We start from the raw sequence: 19,865 nt of genomic DNA, 5'->3' as shown, positions 1-19,865 counted from the left end.
TGAGTATTTTTGTTTTTTCTTAAACAACGTATTTTAGTTTTCGGAATTTGGGTGGTATTTAATTGTAAAATGTCATATGTACTAGTGGGGGTATATACACCGATCAGTAACAACATTAAAACCACCTGCCTAATATTGTGTAGGTCCCCTTTGTGCCACCAAAACAGCACCAACCCGCATCTGAGAATAACATTCTGAGATGCTATTCTTCTCACTACAATTGTACAGAGTGGTTATCTGAGTTACCGTAGACTTTGTCAGTTCGAACCAGTCTGGCCATTCTTTGTTGACCTTTCTCATCAAGGCATTTCTGTCCACAGAACTGCCGCTCACTGGATGTTTTTGGCACCATTCTGAGTAAATTCTAGAGACTGTTGTGTGTGCCAAAAACAAAACACATCCTGTGGGCGGAAACGCCTTGTTGATGAGAGAGGTCAACAGAGAATGGCCAGACTGGTTTGAACTGACAAAGTCTACAGTAACTCAGATAACCACTCTGTACAATTGTAGTGAGAAGAATAGCACCTCAGAATGCACAACATGTCACTTTGAGGTGGATGGGCTACAACAGCAGAAGACCATGTCAGGTTTCACTTCTGTCAGCCAAGAACAGAAAGCTGAGGCCGCATTGGGCAGAGGCTCACCAAAACTGGATGGTTAAAGATTGTAATAACATAGCCTGGTCTAATGAATCTCGATTTCTTCTGAGGTATACAGATGGTAGGCCCACTCTCATCATTTTTCCACATTGTGATGGTTGATGTGAACATGAAGCTCCTGACCCATATCTGCATAATTTTATGCATTGCACTGCTGCCACATGATTGGCTGAATAGATAATTGCATGAATAAGTAGATGTAGAGTTTGTGACGTATTTTTGAATTTCAGTTGCATTACAGAAATGGTAAATAATGATTTAGTAATCACATATTAATAAATAATTGACCCTTGTGTGACCTTTGGGACATTTTTGTCTTTTTCATTTTTGTTTATTTCGATCATTTTGGCTGTGTTAATGCCAACATCATAAATTTGGCCAAAAGTGTTTATTTTGGGGGGAATTTTGATATTTCAACCACAGTTTCTATAATACATCTATAATACACTGTGTACACTAAATAGTTACACTCAGGACCTTCAGGACAAAAATGTCCCCATTGAAACCCATTAAAACTGCAATATTTGATCCCAGTGCCATTAAAGCATAAAATCATGAATTCTATGATATTATGCTTTCATTCTGAAGCCCTGGCTTCAAAATTTAAATTTGTAATATTTTCCACCAGATGGCGCCATTTTCCTCATGTTTAGCCTATGGAGCAAATACATGCTTTTTTCCTATTTTCTGTTTGCTGTATTATAGAGCACTGCAGGACAATTGAATAAATTATGCAGCTAAAATTGTGTGGGTGTGTTAGTATGGATGCCCGAGTGTTTTGTATGTGTGTATTGAGAAATTTGTGTATGTGTGTGTGTAAAAAACAACAGTGGCATTATGTAAACTAACTGGCATTTAAAGGGTTGAAATCCTGAAAATGAATTAATATTTGGTAGTTATGATCAGGACTGATGTTGGTTAAAAAATCTAAGTCAGTGAAAGTGGAAAATAATATTAGTATGTAATATTTTTATGGCAGTTTTTTGACGCAGATATTTTTGTCCTCTAAGGTCCTGAGTGTGATGTTGTTTTTTTATCTGACACTGCACAAAAAATAATAATGCATCAAAATCAGTGTTGTTGCTAATCACTGACATATCCCAGACTGTGATAATCCCCCCCCCCCAAAAAAATCCCTTTTAGCGTTTAGTATATGGAAAATAATTCATTTTTTTTTTTTTTTTTTTTTTTTTTTTTCATAAACAACAGTGGCATTATATAAACAAACTCGCATTTAAAGGGTTAAAAAAAAATCCTGAAAATGAATTAATATTTGGTAGTTATGATCAGCACTGATGTTGGTTAAAAAAAAATTAACTGATTGAATGTGGAAAATAATATTAATATATAATATTTTTATGGCAGTTTTTGACGCGGACATTTTTGTCCTCCAAGGACCTTTGAGGAACTTTTTTAAATTAACGCACAAGGGTAAAATACACATTTATGTGAATAATTTAGTTAATATATAGTTATTATTTAAGTTATTTTTTTAGCTCAAAATACTTAGCCCTCTCCTAGGGTGTATTCCAGAAAGCAGGGTTAATTTACCGTCACATATTCCCTGAACTCTCGGTTGATTAACCCATTCCTTGCTTACTCTGGGTATGTTGGTTCCAGAACACCTGCGCGGGATTAGTTCACTCAACCATGAGTTTGAAACTCAAGAGTTTGTGCGCGTTCACGGTGAACTCAGAAAGGCATTCTCAGCAGATCGCCGAATTCTCCAGTCACCATGGAAACAGACGCTAAGAAGAAAAGCGCGCCATATTTCAGTGAAGCAGAACATGAAGCTTTAATGACTGCAAACGAGCATTATTTCATCTTCACTGGTGATAGCGATAGGAGCTACATTGGTTTAGGACTGAGAATTTGCTTAACGGAAATTATACTGACTCATTACTGAATATATATATATATATATATATATATACAGGTGCATCTCAATAAATTAGAATGTCGTGGAAAAGTTCATTTATTTCAGTAATTCAACTCAAATTGTGAAACTCGTGTATTAAATAAATACAATGCACACAGACTGAAGTAGTTTAAGTCTTTGGTTCTTTTAATTGTGATGATTTTGACTCACATTTAACAAAAACCCACCAATTCACTATCTCAAAAAATTAGAATACATCATAAGATCAATAAAAAAAAAACATTTTTAGTGAATTGTTGGCCTTCTGGAAAGTATGTTCATTTACTGTATATGTACTCAATACTTGGTAGGGGCTCCTTTTGCTTTAATTACTGCCTCAATTCGGCGTGGCATGGAGGTGATCAGTTTGTGGCACTGCTGAGGTGGTATGGAAGCCCAGGTTTCTTTGACAGTGGCCTTCAGCTCATCTGCAATTTTTGGTCTCTTGTTTCTCATTTTCCTCTTAACAATACCCCATAGATTCTCTATGGGGTTCAGGTCTGGTGAGTTTGCTGGCCAGTCAAGCACACCAACACCATGGTCATTTAACCTACTTTTGGTGCTTTTGGCAGTGTGGGCAGGTGCCAAATCCTGCTGGAAAATGAAATCAGCATCTTTAAAAAGCTGGTCAGCAGAAGGAAGCATGAAGTGCTCCAAAATGTCTTGGTAAACGGGTGCAGTGACTTTGGTTTTCAAAAAATACAATGGACCAACACCAGCAGAAGACATTGCACCCCAAATCATCACTGACTGTGGAAACTTAACCCTGGACTTCAAGCAACTTGGGCTATGAGCTTCTCCACCCTTCCTCCAGACTCTAGGACCTTGGTTTCCAAATGAAATACAAAACTTGCTCTCATCTGAAAAGAGGACTTTGGACCACTGGGCAACAGTCCAGTTCTTCTTCTCCTTAGCCTAGGTAAGACGCCTCTGACGTTGTCTGTGGTTCAGGAGTGGCTTAACAAGAGGAATACAACAACTGTAGCCAAATTCCTTGACACGTCTGTGTGTGGTGGCTCTTGATGCCTTGACCCCAGCCTCAGTCCATTCCTTGTGAAGTTCACCCAAATTCTTGAATCGATTTTGCTTGACAATTCTCATAAGTCTGTGGTTCTCTCGGTTGGTTGTGCATCTTTTTCTTCCACACTTTTTCCTTCCACTCAACTTTCTGTTAACATGCTTGGATACAGCACTCTGTGAACAGCCAGCTTCTTTGGCAATGAATGTTTGTGGCTTACCCTCCTTGTGAAGGGTGTCAATGATTGTCTTCTGGACAACTGTCAGATCAGCAGTCTTCCCCATCATTGTGTAGCCTAGTGAACCAAACTGAGAGACCATTTTGAAGGCTCAGGAAACCTTTGCAGGTGTTTTGAGTTGATTAGCTGATTGGCATGTCACCATATTCTAATTTTTTGAGATAGTGAATTGGTGGGTTTTTGTTAAATGTGAGCCAAAATCATCACAATTAAAAGAACCAAAGACTTAAACTACTTCAGTCTGTGTGCATTGAATTTATTTAATACACGAGTTTCACAATTTGAGTTGAATTACTGAAATAAATGAACTTTTCCACGACATTCTAATTTATTGAGATGCACCTGTATATAAAAATTTTAAGATTAATTTTAATGGTATTTACCATGATCTGTGCATGCTAATTTGATTTTACTGTCATGTGAACTGAATGTATTTCCTTTATTTTTAATACCATTTGATGTAGCCAGTTGGGGTTTCTAAAAACTTAGAATCATATCACCTTTAATTTCCCACAGTTGCTGATTGTCATTGTATTAATAGACCCTCTTTCAATTGTAGGATCTCCCACAGTTGTCATCATTTTCCATTGATTGAATGTAATGTTTTTAGTAGGCCACACATGATTATTCATGTGTATTATAAGATGAAGATCTGCTGTAACAGAGGTGGACAATGATAGGAGTTACATGTCCATTGTGTTCTTTTCTCATTTGACGTGGCATTAAAACTTATCATGTTGTGTTGTCATGTACAGTAGGGTCCATCTGCCTCCAGCAACTTGGTATGGAATTAAATTATGTTGTTTTAATTGAAGATCATGTGTCTGACTGTACATTATAGATGTTCATGATCTCAGCATTAGGGAAAGTAACTCAATCTTCCTTGTTAATAGGAAGCTGTAAAAGGTCCCTATTGAAATGCAGAACAAAAATGTAATTTAGAGATGGACTATATGTACAGTTTCTGATGGAGTAGAGGAGGCTGAGCATCAGAAATATACTGTACATCTTTTAATTGAATCACCTGACCACCAGCTAAAGGAGGGCACTGTGGGTGACTCTAAATGACAGCATGTCTCATTTATATTTTCAGATAATAATTTAATAAATAAGATAATAAATAAATAAAATCTCTAATCTGTGGTCTTTGAAATTGTCACATATTATCTAGTTAGTGAAGAAGAATAATGAGTGATTAATTGCTTAAGCTTTTAATTGGCAGATATTACCTACATATTGAAAATATTACAGTATTGAAAACTTCCCATTAATAAAGCACAATGTACACAGTTTGTTCACTTTTTAATGCAAATCTGCGGTGTGAGACTGGGAATGCCAGAGTAAAGAAGACTTGTGAGGTAAAGATAGCAGTTTACCGTAATATTGCTTTAAAAGTATATATTGTGGTAATCTGAACTTTCTCGCCCACTGTGCCGCCATTTAAAGGGCACGCATGCGCTGACAGCCTCTGAAACGTACTAACATCTACCTGAATATAACCTACTCCGGAGCAGGTTATGTACAGCGTAAGTTGCTATGGCTACTAACATACCCTGAAAGTTATCTCCGTTTTTGGAACCGAAAGCCGAGGTTATCCGTTAACTTATCCGTAAACATACCCAGGTATGTCGCATAACCTGCTTTCTGGAATACACCCCTGTTATCGCATATATTAAAGCTGAAGTAATTCCTGCGACACTAGCGCCACCAAACGGAATTGCAAAAATAAACGTTGTTTTCAAAACGGCTTCCTCCATACGCCCCCCGTCTGCCATTGGTCAAACACAGAGATAGTCCCGCCCTCAACTCACGCCATTGGTTGAGTAACGTTGTTGGGGCGGGTCGCTCTAAACAAGCAGAGCCGCAGAAAGACAGTGCTTGCTTAGTAGTTTTCGAGAAAATTAACTAGCTAATTACTAATAGTTGTCTCTGCATAGCAAGCTTGGATAGCAGAAAGTATCATAATACAGAAAATGTTACATACATCAACTTTAAACCAGTAAACGAGTAAAGAGCTCTTACTTTGAAATTTTATTTGACTTGCCCACTGTATGATCACGCTGTCTGCTTTCACACGGACGCTGGTAGGAGAGACGCAACAGGATTTCAGAGGCGGTGAGAGTTTCTCGAAACTACTTTAAAAAGCATAACAGCCGTTTTAGGGCTGAAATGGAGAGTCGTGTTTGTCCTGCTGTTCAGTTAATATGTAAAGCGTATTCTGTGGTTGTGAAACGTTACAGGAAATAGTTGTCATTGGGCGCGCGCAGGAACTCCATGTCAAATCTGCTAATTAGACGAGGCGTGATTGCTAACAGCAGCTAATCAATGTCACTGTCTATAAAAGTTGTTTCCAAAAATAAGGAAGTAACAACTTCCCCAGCATGATTTGATTGTTAGCAATACGTGCTGATGTGATACTTTCGAGACTTAAATATGAATGAAGTGCGTCTTATGAACTTTATCTGCCTGTTTGCTAGCATTAGCAGCTTCCGCAATAACAGTCTGTGTGCTCTACAGAGAGCTGATGAAACTTCGATTAGTTAAGTAAAGTTAGTTGCTGACAGATTTTAAGGCAAGTTAGTGATCCAGATTTGGACTGGTCAACAAGGAATGTGGCAGGATTCTTATTGGAATTTCTGTCGTCATTTTGACTTAATTCAATGAACATTTGTGTTTTATTCTTTAAAGTATTGACGACATTTCTCCCAAATTTTCAAATAATAATATTGTCATTTAGAGCATTTATTTGCAGAAAATGTAAACTGGTCCAAATTTTTTATTTTTATTTATTTATTTATTTTTATTTTATTTTTAAATGCAGTGTTTTCAGACCTCGAATAATGCAAAGAAAATAAGTTCATATCATTTTTAAACAACACAATACTAATGTTTTAATTAAGAGTTCAGAAATCAATATTTGGTGGAATAACCCTGATTTTCAATCACAGCTGTTATGCGTCTTGGCATGCTCTCTACCAGTCTTTCACATTGCTGTTGGGTGACTCTATGCCACTCCTGGTGCAAAAATTCAAGCAGCTCGGCTTTGTTTGATGGCTTGTGGCCATCCATCTTCCTCTTGATCACATTCCAGAAGTTTTCAATGGGGTTCAGGTCTGGAGATTGGGCTGGCCATGACAGGGTCTTAATCCGGTGGTCCTCCATCCACACCTTGATTGCTCCAATCCACACAGCCAGGTCATTGTCCTGCTGGAAAAAACAATCCTCAGAGTTGGGGAACATTGTCAGAGCAGAAGGAAGCAAGTTTTCTTCCAGAATAACCTTGTACGTGGCTTGATTAATGCAGCCTTCACAAAGACGAATCTGCCCAATTCCAGCTTTGCTGAAGCACCTCCAGATCATCACCGATCCTCCACCTGGTCATCTAATGGTTAGACGGAGACCTGAAGAGGCCTGCAAGCCACAGTGTCTCATACCCACTGTGAAATTTGGTGGAGGATTGGTGAATGATTGCATTATTCAACGTCTGAAAACACTGCATCTGTAACTCTGCAAATAAATGCTCTAAATGACAATATTATTATTTGGAATTTGGGAGAAATGTTGTCAGTACTTTATAGAATAAAACAAAAATGTTCATTTTACTCAAACACATACCTATAAATAGTAAATCCAGAGAAACTGATCATTTTGCAATGGTCTTTTTCCAGAGCTGTGTGTATATATATATATATATATATATAATATATATATATATATATATATATAGTGTGTGTGTGTATTAACATTATGCCACAAATGCTGTCAACTGACCTTAACTTGTAACGAATCCAGAATATTCCTTTAAACATTCGCAAATTTATGCTTTATATATGTAATTATTTTTTTATTTTATTTATATATATATATATACTTGTCCCTCCTGTTCTTTAAAAAAACAAAAAAAACAATGGAGGTTACAGTGAGGCATTTGGAATGGAAGTCAATGGGGCCAATTTTTGGAGGGTTTAAAGGCAGAAATGTGAAGCTTATAATTTTATAAAAGCACTTACATTAATTCTTCTGTTAAAACTCATGTATTATCAAATCTGTAAATTTTTTTTTAAATTGTAATATTTCTGGTGGTTTAGGATTTACAGCGTTAAGTGTTCATGGCAACCAAGTTGTTAAATAGGCTATAACTTTACAAAGAAAAGGTTTGCAAGTGATTTTATCACACTAAAATCATGTCTGCATGAATATCCTTTATAACTTGTCTATACTTTTGAAACAGTGAGTATTTTAATATAAAAAAAATTGGCCCCCATTAACTTCCATTGTAAGTGCCTCACTGTAACCTCGATTTTTGCTTTTTTTGAAGAAAAGGAGGGACGAGTCAAAATAAATTTTTGTCATGATCAACATTATGCCACAAATGCTGTTTCTTGATCTTAAATTGTATTGAACCCGGAATATTCCTTGAAATGAAGTACTGAATCACTGCTCCTAGAAACATTTACCATGGTAACCAAATTTCTCCCAACCATCACCATAGTTATTGTGAATACTGTCAAATCATAATAAAATTGGTATCTTCTTCAAACAGTGTATAAGCTTACAGAATTTTTTTGTCATGTTTAATTTTTTTTTTTTTTTTTTTTGACCATGATGCAGATATGCAAGTGACCATAGTTTAGAAACAATAGCTGTAGTAATGTAGGTAATTTGGCTGAAACTGTGGTTACTATTGTACATTTTTGCTCCAGTATGCTGCATCTGAACTAATTTTAGTCTGTTTTCTAATAGGGTCCTCTGTTGTTACAGTTTTTTCTCTGGTCGAATGAATTTTAGAGCAATGTTTTTATCATCTGTCTTAAAGCAGCGTTCTACTTGGTTGTAGGTGCTGCTGCCCGTGTGGACGAAGAATGCAGACCATAAAGTGTGTAGTTGTGGGTGACGGGGCGGTTGGCAAAACATGCCTTCTCATTTCCTACACGACAAATGCCTTTCCCGAGGAGTACATCCCTACTGTGTTTGACAACTATAGCGCTCAGATGAGCGTTGACGGCCGTACGGTAAGCCTTAACCTTTGGGACACGGCAGGGCAGGAAGAGTACGACCGCCTGCGCACACTCTCTTACCCGCAAACGAACGTCTTCATCATTTGCTTCTCCATCGGAAGCCCCTCCTCCTGTGCTAACGTTCGCCACAAGTGGCACCCGGAGGTGTCCCACCACTGCCCGAGTGTACCCATCCTTCTGGTGGGCACCAAGAGGGATCTACGCTCCGACAAGGAAACGGTTAAGAAGCTGAAGGAGCAAGGGCTCGTGCCAACGACCCAGCAGCAGGGCAGCGCGCTGGCCAAACAGATCGGCGCCGTCAAGTACATGGAATGTTCTGCGCTTCTCCAGGAGGGCGTACGGGATGTGTTCATAGAGGCCGTTCGTGCTGTGCTTTACCCTGTGACCAAAAAGAATACGAAGAAGTGCGTGCTTTTATAGTCTGTGCATTGAGAACTGCCAGCAGATATGAACTTGACCACAGTCGAAAACCAGCCGCGCAGGGAGTAATCCTTGTGTCTTTCTCCATCTCTTCTTATTTACGCCTCCTTAATAGCTCTTTCAGGTCTCTTTGGCTCATTTGCTGGCTTGTTGATGCCTTGTTTCTTCATATTATTTTAAATCAGTCAGCTGAAGTTCCTCACCTGTTTTTCTAATGATTAATAACAATGTTTTAGCAGCACCACTCAATGAAAGATGCATTCGCAAACAAATTAACGATTTTTCCAGCAGGAGTGTGTTGTGTTTCCGCAGCCTCATGTTCCAATGCTTTGCATTCCGATAAGTGTGCAATATAACGAAGACTGTTGTGCGACCAAGGCTCATTTATGCAACGAGTTTGTCTTCAGGCCTCTAATGAGGAAAACGCATCAGAATTTGTTTATAGTCTCTATGCGGGACGTTTCCCAGCCAAATCAGATGTGCCTTTGAAATACATTTTTAATTTGAATTTTTCTAACGTACATATTGTATTTTAACCATATCTGTTTAGTATCGCCAAAGCAATATTTGAATGAGTTTTATTAATATTAGAATATTTGGGTTGAACTGGTGTAAGGGTGACTCTTATTATGAAATGTCTAGGTTTTATTTCACCCCAAAACCAAAATATTTTTTTTTCCATAATGAAATGCATATTTTAGGCCCATTAATATTTTGAGTTGTGGCAATAATTTAATGACTATAAAGCACATTTTAACCTCAATGTATTAACGCACGTAATAAAGTAATAGAAATAATCTTGTGAAATATTTTGGCAACACTTTACAATAAGGTTGTATTTATTAGCATTAGTAAATTCATTAGGTATCACAAACTAACAATTAACAATATTTATTAACAGCGTTTAGTAAAGGAATATTCCAGGTTCAACACAAGTTCAGCTCAGTCAACAGCATTTGTGACTATGTTGATTACCACAAAAAATTATTTGGACTTTTCTTAAAAAGAAGAAAAAAATGGAGTGAGGCATTTACAATGGAAGTGAATGGGGGCCAATCGGTAATCGTTAAAATACTCACTTTTTTAAAGGTACAGCCTTAAGACCTAAATAATATGCTTGTTAACATGAGTTTAGTGTGATTAAAATTGCTTACTAACCTTTTCTGTTTAAAGTTATATCTAATTTTACAACTTTGTTGCCATGACGACGTAACAGCGTAATCTAAGCTACTTTACAGCTCAAATCATACATGAGTTTCAACAGAAGAATTAATGTAAGTGCTTTTAGAAAATTATAAGCTTCACATTTCTGCCTTTTAAACCCTCCAAAAATTGGCCCCATTCACTTCCATTGTAAGCGTCTCACTGTAACCTCCATTTTTGCTACTTTTGTTTTTTTGTTTTTTTTTAAAGAAAAGGAGGGACAAGTTGAAATTATATTTTGTTGTATTTAGCATTATCCCACAAATGCTGTTAATTGAGCTCCTCTTGTATTAAACCCGAAATATTGCTTTAAACTCGCTAAATGTTAATTTATAAAAATGCAATTGTTTATTGTTAGTTCATGGTTGTTCATAATGCATAAACGAATTTTAACATATACAACTTTTACATTTAAAACATTTTAGGATGTGTTGAAATTAACATTTATCATGATTAATAAGTACTTTAAATGTTGTTCATTGTTAGTTCATGTTAACTAATGTAGTTTACGAAAACAGCTTTATTGTAAAGTGTTACCTGTTTTAAATAAAAACTACATAAACTAGTACAAAAATACTACCATGATGTAGGCATACAATTAAAGTAGTACTTTACAATTGTATTAGACAATTTAAATATAATTTGTTGTTGTTGTTGCTGTATTACAGAAATGAGAATGGGGAATATGCTTAATTGTCTTAAAAAATAATGCCACTATAAAAATCTTGAACATTTTTCATGGGATTTACCGTTAATCATGTGACATCAGTGTGCGAGTCATTCTGAGAATTGTGCCTTATGGAAACATCTCAACGAAAGGCTTTTATTAATGGCTACATCTCACTGTGACGCTAAAGTATTAGTCATACCTGTATTATCAACATGTCAAATATGGGTTAGCAGCCCATATTTCTTTGTTAGATTTTCTTTATAAAGAGATTGTCAGTCAGGTTGACCTGCATGCCTTACAGGAGTTCACAACAAAGCCTTTGACCTACAGTTTGCCTTATTGTCTGCGGTCATGTCAGCTTGAGTCACAGTTTTTAGTAAATGCCTCATTCCTTGCTGCATTGCGTTGCTGTGTGACACAAAACATGGTAAAAATCGCCTTCTAGACCAAAGACTGAGCTGCAGGCATGCGTGACTGCCATTGCGCTAATCCACTGCGTCCATAGTACAAACCCAAAACCATTTCGACAGGCCATATTTAGTCTGCCACATGATTTCTATCAAGAACATTGGCAGATGTTTAATTCTTCCACCAAGATCTGTTTATCTTGATGTAAACCAAGTTAAACCACATTAAATATACGTCAATATTACCTCACTCACACAATCTTCTCAAGATGAGTCTGTTTCCAATATTATTGTCGTAACTTGAAAAGATAATAGCACACAGTTTGTGAGCTATACGTCTGTTTTACTCCATTTTACCGAACAATGCCTTTACCTGTTAATGTGTGATTTGCGTTCTTAGTCTTAAGTGGTGGTCAAACATTTTGCAAAACTGACATCACTGAATAGCAGTGTGGTATGAAAACAGACGCTGTTGAAACCTGTGACTCGGTTTCATTCACAGCCAATGTTTTATAACTGATGCAGTCAAACTTTTAAAATACATTGCATTTTAAATGTGTGCTCTTTTCTTCTTTGTCTGCCAAATGTGGCCAAAGAGTGCCTTTGGATACAAAGTTTTATTGCTATAACTGGACTTGTATATGTCAACTGTTTGAGTCACACCTGATATGAATCGCAACAATGTTTGCATCTGTCGGAGAGAGAATTTTATGTTTTGAAATAAGTTTGAATGAATTCCATGTTGCCGAACTGAATTAAACATTGTGTTGTTGTTGAGATGAAATATGTAAGTTGATATCTTCAGTAGGTGTGACGGTGTGCAAGGGTGACTGCACGAGTGATTGTGACCATGTACTGGTGAGCTGGTTTGTGTTTCATCACTTCAATGTAACGTGTTGTCGCAAGCGGACAGTAAGGCCTCATGCTGCATACTGTCTGCGTTTTATGGTATGTGGTACTACATTTATACACTGGGAACTTGATTTTGTCAAAATTGCCTTTTTATAACCAAAATAAATTGTATAAATGAACTAACCGTGAAATTATTTTAAATTATGCTGAATAAATGTTTACATAGAGTTTACATGTCTTCTCTGTGGTTCAATTACTTTATTAGGGTCATTCTGCGAAATGGCTAAGGTTTAAAATATTCTATCAGACAAATAATGTGTACATGTGTTAAAGAATACATTGCATTGTGCCACTTTAAGCTTTCCCTTGGAGAACGATTTATTGTTAAATAGCTTTGCGTTCCCTCGCAATAGGTTTTGTGTTACGTCACAATAAGTTTTGCGTTCCGTTGCAATAGATTTTGTTCCCTCACAATAGGTTTTGCGTTCCCTCGTAATAGTTTACATTCTCACCAAATAAGTTTTACGTTTTTTTCAATAGTTTGCTTTTCCTCAGTGTGTTTTTCGTTCTCTCGCAATAGTTTCTGCTCGCTCACAATAAGTGTTGCGCTCCCTCATAATAGTTTGCGCTCCCTCGTAATAGTTTCACTCCTTTACAATAAGGTTTGCATTCCTTCGCAATAAGTGTTTCGCTCCCTCGCAATAGTTTCACTCCTTTACAATAAGGTTTGCGTTCTCTCACAATAAGTGTTGCGCTCCCTCAAAATTGTTTGCATTTCCTCGCAATAAGTGTTGCGCTTCCTCGCAATATTTTGCGTTTCCTCAAAATGGTTTGTTCCCTCACAATATGTTTTGCGTTCCCTCGTAACAGTTTACATTCTCGCCCAATAAGATTGACATTTTTTACAATAGGTTTATGTTTCCTTGCAATAGATTGAATTCTCATGCAATAGTTTTTACATTCTTTTGCAATAGTTTGCATTCCCTCTAAATAGTTTGTATTACCTTGCAATTCGTTTTTGCATTTTACTTTGCATTCCCTCACAATAGTTTGCTTTTCTTTTAAATGTGTTTTGCGTTCTCTCGCAATAGTTTCCGCTCGCTCACAATAAGTGTTGTGCTCCCTCATAATAGTTTGCGCTCCCTCGCAATAGTTTCACTCCTTTACAATAAGGTTTGCGTTCCTTCACAATAAGTGTTGCGCTCCCTCAAAATTGTTTTCATTTCCTCGCAATAAGTGTTGCGCTTCCTCGCAATAGTTTGCATTTCCTCAAAATGGCTTGTTCCCTCACAATAGGTTTTTCGTTCCCTCGTAATAGTTTACATTCTCGCCCAATAAGTTTTACATTTTTTTTTTCAATAGTTTGTTCCCTCACAATAGGTTTGTTTCCTTGCAATAGTTTGCATTCTCATGCAATAGGTTTTGCGTTCCCTCGCAATAGGTTTTGCGTTCCCTCGCAATAGGTTTTGCGTTCCCTCGTAATAGTTTACATTCTCACCAAATAAGTTTTACATTTTTTTCAACAGTTTGCTTTTCCTCAATGTGTTTTGCGTTCTCTCGCAATAGTTTCCGCTCGCTCACAATAAGTGTTGCGCTCCCTCATAATAGTTTGCGCTCCCTCGTAATAGTTTCACTCCTTTACAATAAGGTTTGCGTTCCTTCGCAATAAGTGTTTCGCTCCCTCGCAATAGTTTCATTCCTTTACAATAAGGTTTGCGTTCTCTCACAATAAGTGTTGCGCTCCCTCAAAATTGTTTGCATTTCCTTGCAATAAGTGTTGCGCTTCCTCGCAGTAGTTTGCATTTCCTCAAAATGGCTTGTTCCCTCACAATAGGTTTTGCGTTCCCTCGTAATAGTTTACATTCTCGCCCAATAAGTTGTAAAATAAATTTTCAATAGTTTGTTCCCTCACAATATGTTTGTTTCCTTGCAATAGTTTGCATTCTCGTGCAATAGGTTTTACATTCTTTTGCAATAGTTTGTGTTCCGTCGCAATAGGTTTTGCTTTTCCTCGAAATGTGTTTTGTGTTCTCTCGCAATAGTTTCCGCTCACTCACAATAAGTGTTGCGACTCCCTCGTAATAGTTTCACTCCTTTACAATAAGGTTTGCGTTCCCTCACAATAAGTGTTGCGCTCCATAAAAATAGTTTGCGTTCCTTTGCGATAATTTACACTCCCTCCCAGTAAGTTTCAGGTTTCTTTGCAGTAGTTTGCATTCCCTCACAATTTTTGCATTCCCTCACAATACGTTTTGTGTTCCCCTGCAATATGTTTTGCATTCTTTTACTAGTTTTGAGTTTAATAAAAATAATATTTAAATAAAAAAAACATGGTTAGTTTTAATATAGTAAAACCATGGTTAATGTGTGGTACATGTACTAAGTTCTTACCAAAACAAAAAATGGTAACTGCAGTTACTCCTTAATGTAGTAAAAACATGGTTAATTTTCATGTGCTTTTGGAAGAAATCATGGTTTTTAAAACCATACTTGTACCACAAATTAACCATGCCAGTAAAACCTTGTTTTTTAGGAGAATGATTATGTTTTTTTTATTACCATAATTTTGGTTTTCCTTCATTATTACTATGCTTTTACAATGAGTATCATGCTATAATAAATACTGTTGTAAAACCATGGTAAAATGTTGAGGTTATCATGGTTTTATTACAAATGCCATAGTTCAACTATGGTTATTTTAGTAAAACCATGGTTGATTTTCGAAAGGGATGGATTTCAAGGCAATGTAAACTATTGTGGAGGAACCTTTTGTGAGAACGCAAAAGTATTTCAGAAAATAAAAACTTTTTCAGGAAATTTTGGGTTATAGCTAGCTATGCCTTTAAAAACATAACAGGGTTGACATTTTCCATTTCAGTTGAACAGTGCATTACTTGTAGGGTTATGAGACTACAAGGTGTTTATTAGAAAGAAAATTTAATGCTGACATTTATACAAAAATACAGTTTTCAATCATTTGTAATTGTTTGCTATACAAAATCATGGTAGCCATGGCAATGTAAGATTGTCCTCTAGTGACTAACCTAACAAAATATTAGTGATAACGTGAGAAGAAATTGTTACGAGAGGGTTGGGAGGAAGAATTAATTAGAATTTATTTTTTTATGAAATTGTACATTAATTCGTTACAATGGTAACTTGGTTGACGCATAACCTGGGGACACAAAGTCTTTCAGAAAATCTTATCTCCACTAAAACATAAAAATATACATTTAGAGAATAAATACAAGCTTTTATTTACATATTTATTTATTCTCTAAATATATATATTTTCTATGTTTTAATGACACGTGTGTGTGTGCCATATTTTGGGTGTTAAAAAAACACACACTTGTGTACTTTGGATATTAGACATCAGTGTCTGCTGAAACAGAAAGTAGAGAAGTGTCAGTAAGCAGGGTGGCATTGTTGCTGACATATTAATGTGCAGCACATGTCCTTACTTAAGACGGTTTCCGCTGCTGCTGTGCACAAGCCACAACAAAGGTCTGATAAATAACAAGACACACTGCTAGCAACTTAGAAATGCACAGCTCACAAGAACATGTTGCAGGCATGAGTGGGCCCCGTTGTTTTGTGATTGCAATCTAAATGATTCCTCCATTGTAATAAAATATTTATGCTGCTTTCTCACACTAGCTGCAGACTGCACTCCGAAACAACAGAGAATATTTATATTTGAAAGGGGTTCCCACACCTTTCCAGGTGTTCCATGACTGTTTATTTGGGGGAAAAGATTCAGGTTATTTTAAAATAAAATTATATAAGTACTATAATGCTATTTCAATGCTGCACTTCGTATATTTTAAGTGAATGTCATGTAACAATGTTTTCCTCTAGATGGCACTGAAGTCCATCACTTACATAATATTGCATCTGGGTGGTCTGCCTTACACATGATTATGTTTGGATCAGCCTACTACTCTAACTATTTCTGTAGTGTATAGTATGTATACTGTGTATAGTATGCAAATCTTTTGTATGCATAAAATACCCAGATGACATGTTACATTTGCTAAATTGTGCACTGAGCTGAAATTGGAAATATCTTCAGACACATTGAGGTAAAAAGTATTTCTTTTTGGAAATATTATAAGTCATGAATGTCATGAACCTTTCGTGGGGTTGCAAACTTTGACAGTCTGAACTAAGTTAATAGTTAAAAAAAGGTTAAATTATTTGATATTTTGAAGACTTCGTAATGTTGACAGTCATGCGGGTCTAAAGGGGTTCTCTATGATTAACAATATTTTAAAACAAAACATCTTTGCTATTATATGTTTTTAAAGAAATAATAATGCCAAACACATTTTTAAAAAAGAGTTTGAGACTATTTTATGCAATCTTGATTTTTGCAATACAGTTATACCACCTGGACATGAATCCTGAATCCTCATTTTATGCCCCACAAATAAAAATACTTGAATAGCCTACATCTTAAATGAATTAATAGGTCTGGACAATTGAGCATTACATTATTGAAAATGTAACATCATTCTATAAATATATATGTGAGTTTTAGTGGTATGTGTGAGTTATAAAATTGCAGCTGTAAAGATACTGTAGGAGTGACATGAGACTCTTGTAATGGATACCTTATATGTACTTTGACACATCCATTGCAGATCACACACTCAACTGCATAAAGCCAGACATGTGTGGAGGCTGGTTATGATGATGCAATATTTCACACAAAAGCTGTTAATCTTATTAAGATTTTGCAGTTGTGTTTTCACATTGTTGTGCAGATTGAAGGATTGAATCCTGGCATAAAGTTTGTTTAGCCTGCGATCTAGTTGTGACTCAGCCCAGAGAGACAGCTGGCCCAGAGAATCTAGGTAAGTGACAAACTAGAACGTTCCTTTTATAATCGACAAAGGTGTCTACACTGCGAGCGTTCAACATGACGCAACAAACTAGAACATTCCTGTTATAATAACAATGCTTTCTACTTTGCATGTGTGCGTTGTGATACAAAAAACTAGCATTCCTGTTATAATCAAAGAGCTCTCCACATTGCAAGTGCGCAACATTAGCTTCACTAATAATCTTCCAGATCTGTCTCAAATACACAGTATGCCAAAAAGTTCAAAAGAACTTGATGTAGTGACAGAAAATATGAATACAGTTTTCTCTAGCAGTCTGGATAGTGTGCCGCCCCCCTTCAAGAGAGCAGCTCAAAAAATGGAGTGAAAATGTAAGAGTACAAAAGGTTTTTCACAGTGCAATAGTCTATCTAGCAACAGACAGGCTCTAAAAGCTGCCAGGTCTGCATATTTGAGCAAACTCATAGAAAATAACTACAACAATCCTAGGTGTTTATTCAGTACTGTGGCTAAGTTGACAAGAAACAAAGTCTCGACTGAACCAGATAATCGATCGAGCACAGTAGTTATTACTTTATGAATTTCTTTACTGATAAAATTTAAACCATCAGAAACAAAATTACAATTATGCAGCTGTTTCCCACAACACCTCAGAAGACAGTCTCTCATAGTATTCCCTACGAGCATCTTCAGTCCTTTGCTGTTGTAGGTCAGGAAGAGCTAACAAAACTTATTAAAGCATCAAAAGCAACAACATGTATACTAGACCCAATACCTACTAAGCTCCTGAAAGGGGTCTTTTCAGTAATCTCAGAACCTCTTCTTAATTTTAATTACTCCTCGCTATCCTTAGGGCATGTTCCAAGACACTTTAAGATGGCAGTTATCAAACCCCTTTATCAAGAAACCACAGCTTGATCCTGGAGAGTTGGCTAATTATAGACCGATCTCAAATCTCCAATTTATGTCGAAAATACTAGAAAAGGTAGTGTCCTCCAACTATGTTAATTTTTATAAAGAAATTGTATCTGTAGTTTTAGTCAGGATGTAGGCCCCATCATAGTATAGAAACAGCACTTATCATCTTCTTGTGCTTTTAGATCTTAGTGCTGCCTTTGACACCATATAATCACAACATTCTCTTAGATAGGATTTGATGACAGGCATTAGCTTGGTTTAGGTCTTATTTATCAGACCGCTACCACTTTTTTTCTATGTAAACGGAGAATTGTCTGATCAAGCAAAAGTATAGAGTGACACAGGGCTCAGTTTTAGGGCCTCTACTTTTCTCCTTATGTATGCTTTCCCTGGGGGACATTATCAGGAACTGTGGAATTAGTTTTCACTGTTACACCGACGATACCCAACTTTATATTTCTACGTAACCTGACAAAATTTCCCAATTCTCCAAGTTAGCAGAGTATATCAATAACAAAGATTGGATGGCTAGAAATTTCCTTCTACTCAATTCTGACAAAACAGCGGTACTAACTATAGGACCAAAACCTCTATAACCAATATAAGCTGCTAAAATATTATTTGATTCTCAGTGGAGTACTTTTACCTCATCTTCTACAGTTAAGCTCCAGTCCTGCCTGATGACCAACTCCCACCACTATGTGTCGCTGAGTGATGACTACTGCAGGCTATGCCAGCCAGACATCCCTTCAGTCTACTACGACAGACTTCACGGTGAATAAACTGCTGCCAACTCCAACTGTAAAACATGGGATGCTTAACTGACCACTGCCTGAACCTTGCACTTAGGCTTACCGGAAATGAACAGCCACAAGCTTCCAGCCGGAGTGCGATGTCCCTCACTGACCTCATCAGTCAGTATCATCTTGGTCATAGGATGGACTGTTCTCTCTTAAAATGGAAAACATAGACAATATGTTTTATGTTTCTTGTCACAGTCTCCTTTGGCTTTCTCACTGTGGGCCTAAAGACAAAAAGAGTGTAATATATATATATATATATATATATATATATATATATATATATATATATATATTATATATCAGTATATATACACTGGCGGCCAAATGTTTGGAATAATGTACAGATTTTGCTGTTTCGGAAGGAAATTTGTGCTTTTGTTCACCAAAGTGGCATTCAACTGATCACAAAGTATAGTCAGGACATTACTGATGTAAAAAAACAGCACCATCACTATTTGAAAAAAGTAATTTTTTATCAAATCTAGACAGGCCCCATTTCCAGCAGCCACTCCAACACCTTATCCTTGAGTAATCATGCTAAATTGCTAATACTAGAAAATCACTTGCCATTATATCAAACACAGTTGAAAGATATTTGGTTTGTTAAATGAAGTTTAACATTGTCTTTGTGTTTGTTTTTGAGTTGCCGCAGTATGCAATAGACTGGCATGTCTTAAGGTCAATATTAGGTCAAAAATGGCAAAAAAGAAACAGCTTTCTCTAGAAACTCATCAGTCAATCATTGTTTTGAGGAATGAAGGCTATACAATGCTTGAAATTGACAAAAAAACTGAAGATTTCATACAAAGGTGTACACTACAGTCTTCAAAGACAAAGGACAACTGACTCTAACAAGGACAGTAAGAGATGTGGAAGACCAGATGTACAACTAAA

At 36.5% G+C, this 19,865-nt stretch overlaps 1 protein-coding gene and 1 long non-coding RNA gene across 2 annotated transcripts; both read left to right on the top strand.

Annotated features, from left to right (window-relative positions):
* The first annotated feature begins 5,701 nt into the window (after window positions 1-5,701).
* Window positions 5,702-12,635, top strand: rhogd (ras homolog gene family, member Gd). Its single transcript, XM_051658259.1, has 2 exons — window positions 5,702-5,948; window positions 8,671-12,635. The coding sequence occupies exon 2, from the start codon at window positions 8,696-8,698 to the stop codon at window positions 9,269-9,271; it is 576 nt and encodes a 191-aa protein (XP_051514219.1). The 5' UTR covers window positions 5,702-5,948; window positions 8,671-8,695; the 3' UTR covers window positions 9,272-12,635.
* Window positions 12,636-16,360: 3,725 nt separating this feature from the next.
* LOC127417969 (uncharacterized) lies at window positions 16,361-19,202 on the top strand. Its single transcript, XR_007893349.1, has 3 exons — window positions 16,361-16,488; window positions 17,173-17,262; window positions 18,829-19,202. It is a non-coding gene; the product is annotated as an uncharacterized LOC127417969 (long non-coding RNA).
* The last annotated feature ends 663 nt before the right edge of the window (window positions 19,203-19,865 follow it).

This window comes from Myxocyprinus asiaticus, chromosome 27 (genome assembly GCF_019703515.2).
Source record: "Myxocyprinus asiaticus isolate MX2 ecotype Aquarium Trade chromosome 27, UBuf_Myxa_2, whole genome shotgun sequence".
In the NCBI taxonomy this organism is placed as follows: Eukaryota; Metazoa; Chordata; class Actinopteri; order Cypriniformes; family Catostomidae; genus Myxocyprinus; species Myxocyprinus asiaticus.
Note: the sequence above shows the minus strand (reverse complement) of the source record. Positions and strands in the feature narration are given on the sequence as shown.

Excerpts from the sequence above, each read along its gene's own strand:
- rhogd (XM_051658259.1), top strand. The coding sequence starts at position 8,696 with ATGCAGACCATAAAGTGTGTAGTTGTGGGTGACGGGGCGGTTGGCAAA.